Source organism: Cynoglossus semilaevis, chromosome 16 (assembly GCF_000523025.1).
Source record: "Cynoglossus semilaevis isolate Cse_v1.0 chromosome 16, Cse_v1.0, whole genome shotgun sequence".
NCBI classification, from domain to species: domain Eukaryota; kingdom Metazoa; phylum Chordata; class Actinopteri; order Pleuronectiformes; family Cynoglossidae; genus Cynoglossus; species Cynoglossus semilaevis.
The window spans coordinates 15,275,170-15,291,218 of record NC_024322.1 but is presented as its reverse complement, the minus strand read 5'-3'; the positions used below and the strand labels follow the sequence as shown (position 1 = coordinate 15,291,218).

The following is a 16,049-nucleotide window of genomic DNA, read 5'->3' as shown; positions in this document are numbered from 1 at the left end:
TTGGGGGGGGCAGAGGGGGGGGGTCTGAGTCCCTTCACAGTACACTTCATTTCCACATTTGTGTGAAAAACGTGTGAAAACCATTTTGCAGAGGTTGAGGGTGAAATTCCATCTGGGTCACGTCTGGACAGACATTTGGTGTTCAAACCATAAAAGGACTAGTTCAAGTGTTTTTACTTCAGTACCAGTGACCGTCGACAACCCCCCAAAGAAACCCAACAGTAACGTTTGCTTATGCAACCAGCCAATGGGATTCAAACTAGCGACCATCCAGTTGAGAGCCGGCTCCTTTAACAACATTAACTGTTTATCTGTGTCCTGTCAGACGCCTCTGTGGTTCCACGGTTGTCATGCCTACCTTACATGCAGGGTTCAAAACCACATACTTAATGGCGCCTCCTGTGGCAGCCTGTGTGAACTGCAAAGACTCACACTGTGAATTTCTCTATTGAAGGACGAATAAGGGACGTGAAAATGATATAAACGTTTGTTGCACGCTCAAAAATATATAATAAAATAAATACTATTTTTTCACGTGTATTTGTTGTTTCTGTCCAGGTTTAGGGTAAATGTGAACTCACTAACTAACTAACTAACTAACTAACTAACTAACTAACTAACTAACTAACTAACTAACTAACTAACTAACACTAACTTAATAAAATAAATACTATTTTTTCACGTGTATTTGTTGTTTCTGTCCAGGCTTAGGGTAAATGTGAACTCACTAACTAACTAACTAACTAACTAAATGTGAACTCTAACTCTGACACACGTTACGCTTTATTCCCACAACCTTTGTTTTTCCTGAAGTGAACAAACACTTGTGGAAACTGGGTTTTTGTGACGCCACCCATGTGGGTCTTACCTGGTTTTTCAGATCCAGCTTGGGACAAGGACGGCCCCCGTTGAACGCCTTCTCCCGGAGCCACCTGGAGCGGATCTTGAGGCCGCTGTCACAGGATGCACTGCAGGCGGACCAGGCTGACCAGTCACTGAGTTTACAGTCCAGGGGACAGGGGACGTGGCAAGTCTCCACCGCGTAGCCTTAAATAGGACAGAGGCAGAAAGAGAGGGGTGGGGGGGGGGGGGGGGGGGGGGGCGCGGCTCAGCAGCTGCAGTGAGGTTGACATTAATAATCTCAGACAGACGTGACACCGGCCTGAGCTTCAACAGACCTTGGTCTCTCTCCATGACAGAGAGAGCTAATGACCTGACTGAGGAGCGGCCCACTGCTACACCGTGCCAACACCCTGCCAACACCGCCTGCTCAGAGTGTTCCTTCTCACTGTACAAAGCCTTTTGTTTGGAGGATGTCAACAGGAAGACAAATAAGACAATAATGTGGCCCAATTACGACCGGCTCCAGGTCAAAAAGACAAGTCTTCTTAAAAAGATGAGGTTTTTGTTCAAAGCAGATGTTCATTTTCTCCACTTCTAATTGGTCAGTGTATGAATATTATAACCTAGTTGATTCTGTAAGATGATGTCATGTTAAATGCTGATCTGATTTTTATAGTTAAATGACCATAAGGCACGTGGCTCGGACACAGTCTTTGTACTGACGTGGTTTGGTAGAATATTTGATTTGACCCCTGTGAACCCTACCTGTATCGGTGCACAGGCTGGGCTCCACCAGGTGGCCCCGCAGGTCGACGCAGGCCACTGCCCTGTAACGCAGACCTTGTCCACATTCCTTCACCTCCCGCGGGTTCATCCAGCCCTGCACGGAGTCTGACAGGGAGTGAGCGGGGAGAAGGCAGGCCGACCAGTTCCCACAGGGCTGGGACAGATACTCCTCACAGGGACAGGCCTGGCTCTCCTCCAGGGGAAACTGCTCCTCCTTCAAACACTGCTCCTTCTTTTTGCTGCGACCTGAGGGGGACACAGTGAGGTGAGGTTAATACTGTGACACGGTCGGGTGAAACGCTGTCACGACACGGAGCAGCAGCTGAGGCTGAAGCTCTGGTTTACTCTCTGGTCACAAGGAGTCGTTTTAATAAGAAGAACTCGATGAAATATAAAGAAGAGAAGCTACAGGACTCATCTGGATCATTTATTCATGACTGTTCAGAACAGCCTTTTACTGTGTCACTAGGTGAGCAAACTTCATTAGCAGATGCAAATAGCTAATTAAACAGCTCTGATTACCTTCTGAGATGTAACAACCATCTGAAGAACCGATTCTTCCTGCGTTTACAGCCACAGTCACGTCATCAACGTTAGCAGAAAAACAAAAGCTGGGTTTGAAGCTCTGAAGCCGTTCCAGCTGACACATGACGACGGCTCGGTTCGACTGGTTAACCCTAACCCTAACCCTAACCCTAACCCTGGGAAGGTTAGGTGTCTCACATTGAATCGTACAAAAAAAACCAAAAAACATTTCACACTGATGTTTACACCACACTGTATTTTTCTGCATTTGTTTTTGGAACTGTAGAACCCACATGGGCCACACATACGGTACAATATATGGGGAGCAGCCCACAGAGGAGACGGCCCGGACATGGATCAGTCAAGAATTTGTCTGAGAAAGAACTCAGAGGTTCTGCACACTAAAAAAATATCCTGTCACGTTGGAGAATTTCCCAGTAATGCCTTGCTCTTCGTTGCACCATAAGTCAGAATGATATCCACGTTCATTCCATTCTTGTCTCCAGGTTTTTGGAGTTGATGCAAAAGTAAAGGAGAAATTCTCTGATTTGCAGTTTTTTTTCTTTCGTTCATCGTTAGAGTTCGAAACAAATGAGTTCAGTTGAGTTTTGAAGGTTTTTTTCACAGGTTTGTGGACAACAGATCTTTGGAGATCTCTTATCTAGATACAGTAAAGAAAACCACGGGGGGCTGCGAGGAGGAGGAGGAGGAGGAGGAGGAGGAGGAGGAGGAGGAGATTCAGTTTTCTACAGTATAACATATAGTTTGATTGTACAGTAATATCTGAGGTAAACTGAGGTTTGTTCTGTGTCTGAACTGAAATGTTCAGACACAGCTTGACTCCAGTTTTGTGGAGAAGGTTAATGGAACAGAACCACAGCCAATCAGCACTAAGTCTCTCATAACCAGTGGTAACCACAGCCTCTTATTAGTGAAGGTGTTTTGAACTGAGCTCCAGGAGATGATTGGAGCCACATTAAAGGGGAATTAGGAGGTTTTTTTGTTGGTGCTCTATTAATCATCACCATCAAACTTTATTATCCCAGTCGGGGAAATTTGATTATGGTCTGGCCAAGGGCACGCCACGGTATGATAACATAAAAATTCAAATTAAAATAAGTGAGCAACTTAAACGCAAGAACACATACAAATACTGACAGTAGATGCTCCACAGGTGAGTGAGCGTCACTACACCCACACATCAGGATTGACACAAAAACAACAGAACATCAGAAACCAAACCAGGTGCAGTCTGACGTGTACACGTCAGCACAGGAAGTGACAGGGTTTCAGTTCAAACCTGATCTACTTCTGCTCTCGTCTCCTGGGATCCTGGGAATTCTCCGCAGCCAAACGACGGCCCATCTGTTTCTGAAGTGGCTCTGATTGCAAACATTTCTCACAGAGTGTGAACTCACTGCTGTCACAGTGCCACCCACAGACAAGCTGTTCAAACTACACCAACTGAAGAGGGCAACATCACTTCACTTTGACAACGACTGTACATTACTGGAAATCTGCGTTTATTACAGAACGAAACCCTACACTTGACGTTGACGATATCATATTAGTGATTTCACACCGTTTTAGAATCATTTTGTTTGTTAAACTGTGTTGCAAACACTGAGTAGCCAGATTACCGACAAAGGTGGCCCCATGTGGGGTCACGAACCCAAGGTTGGAAAACACTGTTATGATACTGTATGATGACCCAGTGGAATAATAATTCATTAATTAATGTCTAATTAATTTACAGTAAATCTTTTCATTTCTCCATAAACTTGGGTGAGTATTTGTTCTGCAGCGCCCCCTTTTGTCAGCAGGACTAATACATTCACAGCTTTTGCTTTAAACCTTCACTAACCATGAAGTTAACAGTAAAAATAAACATAAACTTTTTTATTTTAAGACTAAGCTCAGCTCTATTGGGCCACATAAAATGATGAGGTGGGCCACGTTTGGCCTACGGGCCTTGGGTTTGACACACGTGCACTAAAACTATCACATCTACACTATATGATCATCATGTTTGTATGTCTGACAACAGTGACTCTGACAGTGAATTCATGTATTTTTAATTTATAGTTTTTTTTAGTCTGTGCAAAAAAACCCAAACACATTGAACGAATGTCGTACGACTGATTTTCTGGTGGTATTTTGGGTGCGTTGCTGCTCAGATACAGTTCAACACGTAGTTTGAGGGACGTTGCTGCAGCGGCTGTAATGACACCACACTGAGGTCATAAAACAGCAGCTCTGCTGTAAAATAATGCCTGATATTAAATCCACACACTGTGAAAGAGGTGGATAATAAATCCCAGAAAAACCTCTGCCCACTCGCAGCTCGCTCTTTTCTCCATCTTTCAGGGGAATTTGATGTTAAGTTAAAATACGAGGAAATAGATTTTTGCACTTTTAAGCATTCGTACGAACAGACGAGACCAGATCTGATACCAGGCAGAAAAAAACAACAGAAAAACCATAAAACATCAGCAGGTAAAACCTGCTGAGCAGCAGCATGGACGCAGGACCGGGGGGGTGAGGTAGGGGGGGTCGTCACGAACCAAAGACGACGTATTATGGAGTAAAAGACATTATTTGTTTCAAAGCCTCAACACATTCACAGAAACGTCACAATAATGTATACGATGAACATGTCGTTGTTTTGTGTCGACAGTTTCTGAGTAAAACCACATTTCTAAAACGTAGTAGTACTAGTAGTAGTACTACTAGTAGTACTAACTTAGAGAAGTATGTGTTCGTCTGTATCTGAATCTGAGGAGAAGAAGAGAACCAATCATCAGAGCCGACCAGACACGGAGCGGACCTTTGGTTTGTTGTCGGTGCATTTACGGCGTTTCTTTCTTGCCCTCAGTTTTCAGACCCATCACAGTAATGGGTAATAAACGTCTGACAAAAGACAAGTTGTTAAAAAATAACAGGCACAGCGACCAGCCAACACTTGACATCAAGTGAAAAACATCAAGAAAATTATAGACTGTACTTTCACAACATCCATTTACGGGAATTGATTTATTCCTGTTATCTGTCCCTGTAGACTGGAGGTCTTCAACCCGTGGCTCCTGAGCCACCTGTGGCTCGTTAGCCTCTTTGCTAACAGAGATGGAGCAGATGTAGCCTGACTGACAGTAGATACCAGACTGAAAGGGATTTTTAGTTCAACCCTCTACACTAACGAACCTCATCTTTCTGAAAAACAGCAGAAAAACAACAACAAGATCCTGTCGTATTAGACACTGAATGTTGTCGGATTGGAACTGACCGTCAGTTGTGAGTGTCTTTTCCTCTGAACCTCAGATTGAACATCAATTATTTTGGTTATTCGTCACCTCTCTGTACTTTTATGATATTGTAGTACTACTACAATACTTCAGGCTCCGTACTCTCGCTCACTCGACGTGTTCTTTGCTGCTGAAACGATAAAATAACGTGTCTTTTGGTGTTGGCTGTAGAACTTCAAAATGACTTTTTTATTCAGGGCTCAGAGATCTGAAACGTATCTCAGCAGAAGTCTTGGTAAGCTGCCAATTTCTTGAACTCCTGGCAGACGTGAGTGAAGCCTCATGGTGGCGCTCACTACTCCATTAAATCAGGTGACAGAGCAGCGAGTGTTTGAGCTGACAACAACAACAACAACAACAACAACAACAAAAAACAATAAAAAGAAAAACTACAGAACAAACAAGGAATGACCAGAGCTGAGAAAAAAAACCTCCAAGAAATTCATCACTGAGCAAAGACTCATTTGATTCCCTGGATTCTCGGAGCGTTCCACCAGACGTGGGCCGTGTTTACGACCGGCCTCCAGCTCTGGATCAAATATTCATGAAGACAGATTCTATCCAGGCTGGACCGCAGCCACAGCGTGTAAGTCAGATTTTACCATCTGCACTGAAATAACAGGTTGTTCGCAGCAACAGAGTTAATTTAGGGCCACCATAACCCTACAGGCCTAATGGGGAATTACAGTATCTGAGCTACAGCAGGAAATCATTTTGGACTGAACTGAGGAAGGTTTTTTTTTTTTTGTTTTTTTTTACATCGATGTCCTGAGAACTCAGACACAGCTCTTACCTGTGAGGGTGCGAGTGCGACTCCTTGAAGTGCCACATCCTGTGCACTGGGAGAACTGGGACCACGGGGACAGAGTGCAGTCGTCCTTACAGGTTACTTGACATTCTCTAAATTGAGGGGGAGAAGGGCCGGCCCACCGTGAGCACTCCGTCATATTGGCTGGTTCTCCACCCTCCCCGACACAGCTGACGCCTGCAAACACGACGGAATGTTACAGAGTTTACCAAGGACAAGAAAACGCCTGAAGGTGGCGCTGCTCTGTGGGCAATCAGCCAGAACTGAAACACCTGAGTAAATATGAGTAGTACTGTAGTACTGGTGGAGTCTGTCCTCGTCTGAAGCCAACCCCACTGAGCGTCCACTGAGCGTCCACCATGAAAACTCTATCTTGACATCAGAGCAGTGAAAGTTCTACAGCGATGTCAACATTAGACTCCACCGTTACATTAACGGAGAGTTTTAAACCAGAAGAACAAAGAATCAGCTCAGAAAACCAGCGTCGCTGTGACTTTTATTACTATGCAAATATATTCATGGCAGTTCTCAGAGCAAAAGCTACTCTGCAAAAAGAGCTGGAGTTGAAAAAAAGAGATTTTTTTGGACCATTCTCTGCTCTCTTCTCAACAAAAAGCAGTCGGGCGTTTGAATTGGTCGCATTTCATCACCGTACGAAGGAAGTGGACGTTGACTGTTGGAGGATGTTAAAAGCCAATGATATGGATGACGGCAAACACACTATTCAACCAATCTACGACACACACACACACACACACACACACACACTCGACACAGTACTGACGGGGGAATACAGTTTTTGGGGCTCAGGCGGGAATTCTTTTTGGCCGGAACGGGGGAGGGTTTTTTTTTTTTTTTGTTTTTTTTTACATCGATGTCCTGAGAACTCAGACACAGCTCTTACCTGTGAGGGTGCGAGTGCGACTCCTTGAAGTGCCACATCCTGTGCACTGGGAGAACTGGGACCACGGGGACAGAGTGCAGTCGTCCTTACAGGTTACTTGACATTCTCTAAATTGAGGGGGAGAAGGGCCGGCCCACCGTGAGCACTCCGTCATATTGGCTGGTTCTCCACCCTCCCCGACACAGCTGACGCCTGCAAACACGACGGAATGTTACAGAGTTTACCAAGGACAAGAAAACGCCTGAAGGTGGCGCTGCTCTGTGGGCAATCAGCCAGAACTGAAACACCTGAGTAAATATGAGTAGTACTGTAGTACTGGTGGAGTCTGTCCTCGTCTGAAGCCAACCCCACTGAGCGTCCACTGAGCGTCCACTGAGCGTCCACTGAGCGTCCACCATGAAAACTCTATCTTGACATCAGAGCAGTGAAAGTTCTACAGCGATGTCAACATTAGACTCCACCGTTACATTAACGGAGAGTTTTAAACCAGAAGAACAAAGAATCAGCTCAGAAAACCAGCGTCGCTGTGACTTTTATTACTATGCAAATATATTCATGGCAGTTCTCAGAGCAAAAGCTACTCTGCAAAAAGAGCTGGAGTTGAAAAAAAGAGATTTTTTTGGACCATTCTCTGCTCTCTTCTCAACAAAAAGCAGTCGGGCGTTTGAATTGGTCGCATTTCATCACCGTACGAAGGAAGTGGACGTTGACTGTTGGAGGATGTTAAAAGCCAATGATATGGATGACGGCAAACACACTATTCAACCAATCTACGACACACACACACACACACACACTCGACACAGTACTGACTAGATCAGAGTAATATTACAAGTATTTGCATTTTGTGCTGACTGAGAGTTTGTCAGTGCAGAGTTCAGAATGACAACAAAACGTCGCTCACACCTTTGGCCTAAAGAAGAACTTGATCGAGGAGAATAAAGTTCCCTCCAATCAGAATCCCAGGGTTCAAATCCCTTAAGAACATCTGTGGAGGTCAGGGGTCGCACAGGAGGGATTTGGACTGGACTGGACTGGGCTGGACTGGGCTGGGCTGGGCGGGGCTGGACGGGGCTGGGCTGGACTGGACTGGGCTGGGCTGGGCTGGGCGGGACTGGACTGGGCTGGGCTGGTCTGGACTGGACTGGGCTGGTCTGGGCTGGACTGGGCTGGGCTGGTCTGGACTGGACTGGGCTGGGCTGGGCGGGACTGGACTGGGCTGGGCTGGGCTGGGCGGGGCTGGACTGGGCTGGGCTGGGCTGGGCGGGACTGGACTGGACTGGACTGGGCTGGTCTGGGCTGGACTGGGCTGGGCTGGGCTGGGCGGGGCTGGACGGGGCTGGGCTGGACTGGACCGGGCTGGACTGGACTGGGCTGGAGTGGACTGGGCTGGACTGGGCTGGGCTGGTCTGGACTGGACTGGGCTGGTCTGGGCTGGACTGGGCTGGGCTGGGCTGGGCTGGGCGGGGCTGGACTGGGCTGGGCTGGGCTGGGCTGGGCTGGGCGGGACTGGACTGGGCTGGGCTGGTCTGGACTGGACTGGGCTGGGCTGGGCTGGGCTGGGCTGGACTGGGCTGGGCTGGGCTGGGCTGGGCTGGGCTGGGCGGGACTGGACTGGGCTGGACTGGACTGGGCTGGGCTGGGCTGGGCGGGGCTGGACTGTTTGTGTTTATTTACCTGTTCATAATCAGGTGTGTTTTTAACAGAACAAAGAGTAAACATGGCATATTAATGAGGTCAATAGTGGGAATAAACACTGTAGTGGGGGGGTGGGGGGTGGACTGGCAGAGAGGGGGCAGAGGAGTGGGCTTCGTTTGAATGAACAGTTACCACCTGACTGCTACAAACATGACCACGGGTCAGAGCAGCGTTTGATAGGAGCGTGGTCCAGCGCCTCCTCCTCCACGACAGACTCACATCTTCACATCTGCCAGGTTCCCCTCATGTACAAACATGCCTTTAATCTCTGTCATTGATTCGTATTTGACTTTTAAATTTTCTAACATGCAGCGAGCCCGTGGGAGGGTCATTTACATACGAAGCCTCCGCGTTGTCTTTTAGAGAACAGCTTTTATTGATGTGCCTTTATGTAACACAGCCAGGAGAGAAGGTCGAGCTGAGCTGAAGCCCTGGTTATCTCACGTCTTTACAAACCCAGGGGTCCTCAACCCCCGGTCAGGGGACCGCTGCCCCGTCCGCTGGTCATCTGGTCCTGGGCCGCGGTGGGACACGGTGAAAAAAGATCCTTTGACTTTTTTCATTTAAAAATAATCTGACAATGTTTCAAACCACATAGAGATGTTGGATAATGTCGGACGATGTTAGCTTAGCTGTGTCACATCAGCAGGAGCTAACTCCCGCTGAACTAACCTGCTGGAAAGATAACTAGTCTCTGGTCCAATTAGTGTGAGGATAACGAGGCGTCTCTGTTGACATTTACTTCTGTCCCGTCTTAACCCACTCCACCGGCGCCACCGCCGCGTCACTGCCCGTCCTTCGTTAGCTCACACTCATTTTTAACACCGACCCTAATTACTGCGGCTCCTTTTCGTGGCCTATTACATCATCGTCTCCTCCCACACATGGTAACAACCTCTGCCATGGTACGACTATCGACTGACAGGGATCATCCTTAATTATGCAGCTCCTTAGAAGTTTGAAGGTCTTTGAGTCACCATCACAGCAGCCTTTGAAGAGCGCTGTCACACCAAAAAACTCTTCCTCCAGGAGATGGAACAGACTTCCTTCAGGTTAAAAAATCCCCATAAATATTCTCATTAAGAAGAGCAGAACATTTGAACCCTGACGTCCACTTTACGTCCAGTTTTCCAGCCTTCATTTATAACATTCCTGTCGAGTCCTTCTACTTCCTGTGATGATCTGTGAGCTGTGACCTGGATGAACTGTGTCACAGACGTGGACTCACACGGAGAAAAAGATTGTGTTGAATCATTTCTCTGTACAATCACATCATCATTGTCAGGGAATTCAACCTTCAATTAATCTAACCTCAAAAACCCACAATGGAAATGGTCTTTTGGTCACGACCCCGTCATGTTGGGTCAGCAACGTTCGGATGGATGGATGGATGGATGGATGGATGGATGGATGGATGTACTTTACTGACCCCGGCTGGGAGACTGCAGCCTTTTCGTTCTACAAGAACCTGAATCACAGACTGAGATGAAACCAAGCACTGACTCCAGACCAGGTGACACTGACTTCAACAACACCAACTTGTTTGTGAGGTGGTTTTTAAAACCAGGCAGTAATTCTTCCATCACTCTGAAGTGGAATGTTTCTGTGTCCGTTCAGTTATGACTAAAGTCTGAAACTTTAACTGAGTCTGAGTTTGAGTTTAAGTTAACCTCAACTCCAGCTCAGTGATGTCTCTACCAGAAGTCACATCAACAAATGACCTGAAATGAAAATAACTGAGACACGTATTTGTGACCTTTTTGTCATTATATCATGGTTTGCCCTTATTCCACCCTCCACTCACCCCCCCCACTCACCCCCCACTCTTATACGACCCTCTCCCCATTATTATGTCCTAATTATGCTCAATATTGACATTTATGTGGCCTTTACAGTGAATCACGGAGTGAAAGTTGAATTAAATCTCTGCTGTTTCCAAACCTTCAGTCAAATGTCACATTATATTCATTGTGTTTTAATTGTTTTTTTTTTGTTTTTTTTTTAAAAAAAAGCTTGACAGGTCGTCGGGGTCAATGTTATCCTGGGAACGACGCTAACATTTAGTTGCAAAAAGTCACAGAATTTTAATCCAAAATGTCATATTATATTTCAACAGTGTAAATGTTAAATAATTATCATTCAAATGCCAGGAAGTCGTAAAGTTTACTGAGGAAAAACACAGTCCTGGGATTTAAAAATACTAATATAATAATGAACTCTAAAATACACTTTATCAGTGACTAATGAGGAGCGTTCATTTAATTAACTTTATCAACAAAGTCTGTTTCTTAACTTAAATGTATTACATATTTGAATGTTTTGACATTTAAATAAAAACCTGTTGAGTGTTTTAAATCAAAACACAAATGTCCATCAATTAAAGGTGAATCTTCAGGTGAAACCATGAATCTGCTTCAACAGAGTAACTGTGTTATAAATCATTTTACATTAGTAAATGATTTGTATATTTTCCTACGGTGTTTTCTTTTGTGCCACTCCACATAAAAACGATTCAGATTTGTTTGTTATAAAATGAAACTGAGAGTGTTTTTATCACTGCCCTGCAGCAGTGAGACACCAGCAGAACAAACACAGAGATCATTCAAAACTGCCTTCTTTCTCTGGTTCAACATAAAGAACTCTTTGGTCTCACTGTTCTGGGAACGTTACAGGAATCACCTGGTTCATTGGTCATGCAGCTGAGACAGTGCAGACAGTACATGAAGCCACTTGCCTCTGGTTTCCAGACCAGTTCCACAGGGTTCACCTGGTCCATTTAATCCACGTCGAATCGACTCTGGAACCAGAGTGCAACCGTGCCACTTGTGCGTCGTCCAACTACAGAAACACAAACATTATCACTGTTTCAATATTCATCATATATATATATATATATCTGTTCAGTCTCCATCACAGCGCCACCTTCAGCTCAGGTGAGGCTGACTTCAGGAGCTCCACTCAACAGCAGTTTCTTCAAACCAGACTGATTCATGATTGGCTGTTGAACAGACCAACAGATCAGACAGAACCACAATCAGAGTGAAATAATTCAGCCTGATTTAAGGATCATGACCTCTGACCTAATAAAGATCATGACCTCTGCCCTGAATGTGAGTGTGAATCATAAAAACACTCACTCATGTGTTTCTGTGAAGTAGATAAATGTGATGTTTGTCGGCAGTGAAGGAGGTGAAGTGACTGCAGTTATTACCTGAACACTGGACAGAGTGGCAGTGATTCACACTCTCTCTCCTCGTACACGGTGTCTGGACATTCTTGACCTCCATTAGCCGGCCTCTGAATGATGACCTTGTACCGAGACTGTGTGGGGACGCTTGTGTTCTCTGTGAAAGTGAAACATCATCGTTACAAAAGAGCTCGGCGTCTTACAGAGATGATCGTTTCCTCGAGAAAAAAAATAAATAAAAAAAATGATATTGAGAAATAAAAGTAAAGAACCCAAACTAAAACAAAGAAAAACCAGATCAGAACCAGATCAAACACTGATCTGGTTCTGATTCGTTCTTTGTTTTTCTTCTAACCACACTGTATTTGCTCTGTTATGTTTTTTCCAGTCTTTTGGGCTCATTAACCAGCACTAATTAGCAAACAATGCTAACGGTGTCATTAACAAAGTGATGACTTCATCATCATCAGACCACAGCAGAGTCACAGCACGTCTGCTTCAACTCCAAAACAATTACAGACTTGGATTCCCGGCCCTTAGTTAAACACACTGCTGTTAATAAGTTCGTTAGCTTCCTGACGTGTTAGCCTGCTAACTGCACTGCTACCTTAAAAACACCAGGAGCTGTGAGGCGTGAAGAGCAGTCCTACAGCTGACGTACCTGGGACACAGGTGGAGGGACAGGACGTCCACTCACTGAACGGTGTCACGACGCAGTCTTTCTGACAGGGAAGGAAACAGGGTCTGATGGTTTCTGGTCTGGAGGAATCTGGACACCTGAACAAGAGGTCAAACATCTGAATCACCTGCTCTGACAGGACGGTGTCTGATGACATCACACGTTTCACTGAAGAAGAAGTTCTCAACGACGGTGTCTGATGACATCACACGTTTCAGTTCTCAACATGACGTTACAAACCAGACCATTGGTTCAATTCCCCTGTGGTAGCTGAAGGTCCTGTGTGTGCAGTTAGCATACAGCACACGGAGCTCTTTGCTCCTCCTTTGCGCCCTCTACTGGTGTAATTTGGTACATTTTTATAAAATGTGCAGATGTATAACTCAATGAAAAAATTGACGCAGTACCACTTGAAATTCTGGGGGCAGTGTCATAGTCAGGATTTCATTCACTGATTTGTTTGTTTGTAGAAGCCAAAATGAACTGAAGCTAGTTTCATATTGACATCTTCATTTTAAATTAGCAAGAGGCTAATAAAAACCCTGTAATACAGTCGCAGCCTGGTGACATCACGTGACTCGTTACTGATGGTCTGAATGAAGAATGATGAAAAGCCACGTGAGGCTGTGTCTGACGGGCGACTCCATACATTTACACTTAAGTGAGTGATTGAACGCAGCACACTGGGCAAGTGAGATGAGTTTATGTCGCAAAAATGACAGCTCTCATTTAGGTTTCTGTGGTGGAGGAGAAAGACCGGCCCAGACCGGAGAAAATGAACCCACTGTAGACTCCTGTCAATATGAGACGGAGTTTAAGAAGCTGTGGACGGTTACAACAACATCACAGCGCCCTCTGCAGTGTTTAATCGAGTATTACTGAAAAGAGAGGAGATAATGGGGGAATTTAATCCACAGAAACAAAAAGAAACACTAAACTGAGACTAAAAGCTAAAAATAAAAAAAAAGAGATTTGAGTTCCAAAAACCTGGAAGTGTAATTTGACACTGAATCAAAGTGTCAGAGTCAGAAAAACAAATCTGAAATGTTAAATATAGTCAAGCAGCCTCTGTGGCTGAACCAGACTCTGACATAAAAGATTTATTTTTTATAATAAATAAATAAATTCAACCCAGAAATTACAAACTGACTGTTTGATAAAAAAATGACAGAGAAAAAATACTTTGGGCAAAACATTTGACAACATTTACCAGGAAAACTGACGTTAAGACTGATTTTTTTTATTTTTTATTTTTATATAATTAAGAGGAATCAGGCTGTCGGTGGGACAAAAAAGTCCAAGAGCTGGAATTAATTCTCAGCAGGTTTTCATGGTAAAGTGCGTGGGGTTGGTGAAGGTTGGCGGCGTACTACGGGAGTGGTTGAATAACGAAAAAAAAAATGAACGGTTGTCGGAACGGACTGAACAACCGTATAAGGACTGAGCTGTGTTATAGGCTTCCACTGGGTGGCAGCACATGGCTTCAAAAAGACAGAAACTCAGAGCTGTTGAAGGAGATGTTCATCATATGTGTCTTTCTTCAATTCCTGCAGCCATATCATTGTTGTGTTCACCTAAACGGGCTGAGACTTGGTCAGTGATTCAACTGTGACTTCACTAAGATCCTCATTGTTATATATTTGTGTTTGGAGAACGATGAAACACAGTTTACCTTTTATTTATGACCGGTCCAACGTTCGTCTTTACGCAGCTGACTTTCCGGATCTGCACCCCCACAGCACAGGGAGGCGCCCCCCCCAGGCCGCCTGTTCCATTGAAATACATGGAGGTATCTTGGATGCAGGGACCCCAGACCGAGGCTTCCCAGTGATAGACCACACAGGGGTGGTCATTACAGACCTTCCACTCCTCCAGGGCTGGAGCTGCAGGACACGCCTTCCCTCCTGGTCATCAACGCAGCAGGAGAACGGACAGTCAGAGAAAAGGAAAAGGTCAGAGATCTTCAAACCAGAGGGTGTAGTTCCATGGTATCAAATCAAAAGTGAACTCTGCTCAAATGGCCGTGGATTAAGGAAAAAGTGCAGAAAAATTCAAACGTTAAACCTGAATCATGAGAATCATTACAATCATTACAGAAAATCAGATGCTCAGCAGCCACACAGATGTTATTTTCCTGGCTTGGCTGAATGGACCGCTCGCAACTTTCAAACTCAGAATTTGAATTTCAAATGCAAGGTCGTGACAAGGTCACTGAGACTGCATTCAAATGCTGCCTACAGCCGTAACACGGCAGCTCAGCCACCAAATGTCAGATAATTAGTCTCCGCGCAGACACAGAGGGGACGCCTGTGGACGGGACGCCTGTGGACGGGACGCCTGTGGACGGAACCTCAGTGACGGCCGCAGCTACAGCGCGGTCAAGATTCACACAGGAAGGTGACACAGCTGGACAACATGGAGACATCACACGAGGATTTCATAACTGGACACTCGTTATGTTGTTTGAGGCTGTAATATACATCACTGTGTGTTCTGTTTATGTGTGATCTGAAGAGTGCATATATATATGTATAATTATATATACAGTATGTGTACATGAGGTTTTTGTTTTCAGATTTAAATAGCATTTCACCCCCCGACCACAGGGTGACAGTCTGTCGTAGTTGGTTTAATATCACTGACAACGACTTCAAGTTTTAGAGAAACTCGAGACTTGTTCTCAACGCCACGATTCAAGGTCGACTGAAGTCACAGAGAAGCGTTTGCGATGGTTGTGTGGCTGTAACACAGTCAGAACGAACACCTGGTCCTTGACAAGGACAACGTTACAGTCACTACAGTCACAGAGACAAACAGCAGCACAGTGTGGCAGCACAGTGTGGCAGCGGATCTGAGCAGTGAGGCTCCATCCTGAGCCGTCACCGTGGAGGTGTTTACAGTGATTACTGCCAAGACTCTGCTGTCTGAGCTGAGGCTCAGGGAACACACACGTGTTCCTGGAACCGAGAAAACAGCAGCAGCCAATCACAGGCTCCCACAGAACTTACAGCACATTTTTAACATTTTAACTTTTCAAACACGGAGGCCGTGGTACCTTGGCCTGGGACGGCGAGCACAGAGCGAGTGCGACTCTGTCGACCCTCGGACGTCTTGGTGGAGCAGCTGTGTGAGCAGGAGGACCAGGAGGACCAGGAGCCAATCACACAGTCCTCCTCACACGGGACTTCACAGAGGAGCTGCGTGGGCGGAGGGTCACCCTCACAGTGGTCAGCTGACACCTCCTCCCCTGAGGGTGAGGGTGAGGGTGAGGGTGAGGCAAGAGAGAAGGAGAACACACACACACACACACACACACA

The 16,049-nt window shown here is 45.5% G+C and overlaps 1 protein-coding gene across 1 annotated transcript in view; it reads right to left on the bottom strand.

The window, feature by feature from the left end:
* Positions 1 to 16,049, bottom strand: part of thsd7ba (thrombospondin, type I, domain containing 7Ba) — an 87,876-nt gene that overhangs the window by 16,733 nt on the left and 55,094 nt on the right. The window contains exons 10-17 of the mRNA XM_025063806.1: positions 15,788 to 15,979; positions 14,405 to 14,636; positions 12,715 to 12,830; positions 12,078 to 12,210; positions 11,601 to 11,704; positions 7,169 to 7,360; positions 1,609 to 1,875; positions 869 to 1,047 (exon numbers count right to left, since the gene is read on the bottom strand). Of these exons, the coding sequence (XP_024919574.1) occupies positions 869 to 1,047; positions 1,609 to 1,875; positions 7,169 to 7,360; positions 11,601 to 11,704; positions 12,078 to 12,210; positions 12,715 to 12,830; positions 14,405 to 14,636; positions 15,788 to 15,979 (1,415 nt within the window). The remainder of the gene's footprint in view (positions 1 to 868; positions 1,048 to 1,608; positions 1,876 to 7,168; positions 7,361 to 11,600; positions 11,705 to 12,077; positions 12,211 to 12,714; positions 12,831 to 14,404; positions 14,637 to 15,787; positions 15,980 to 16,049) is intronic.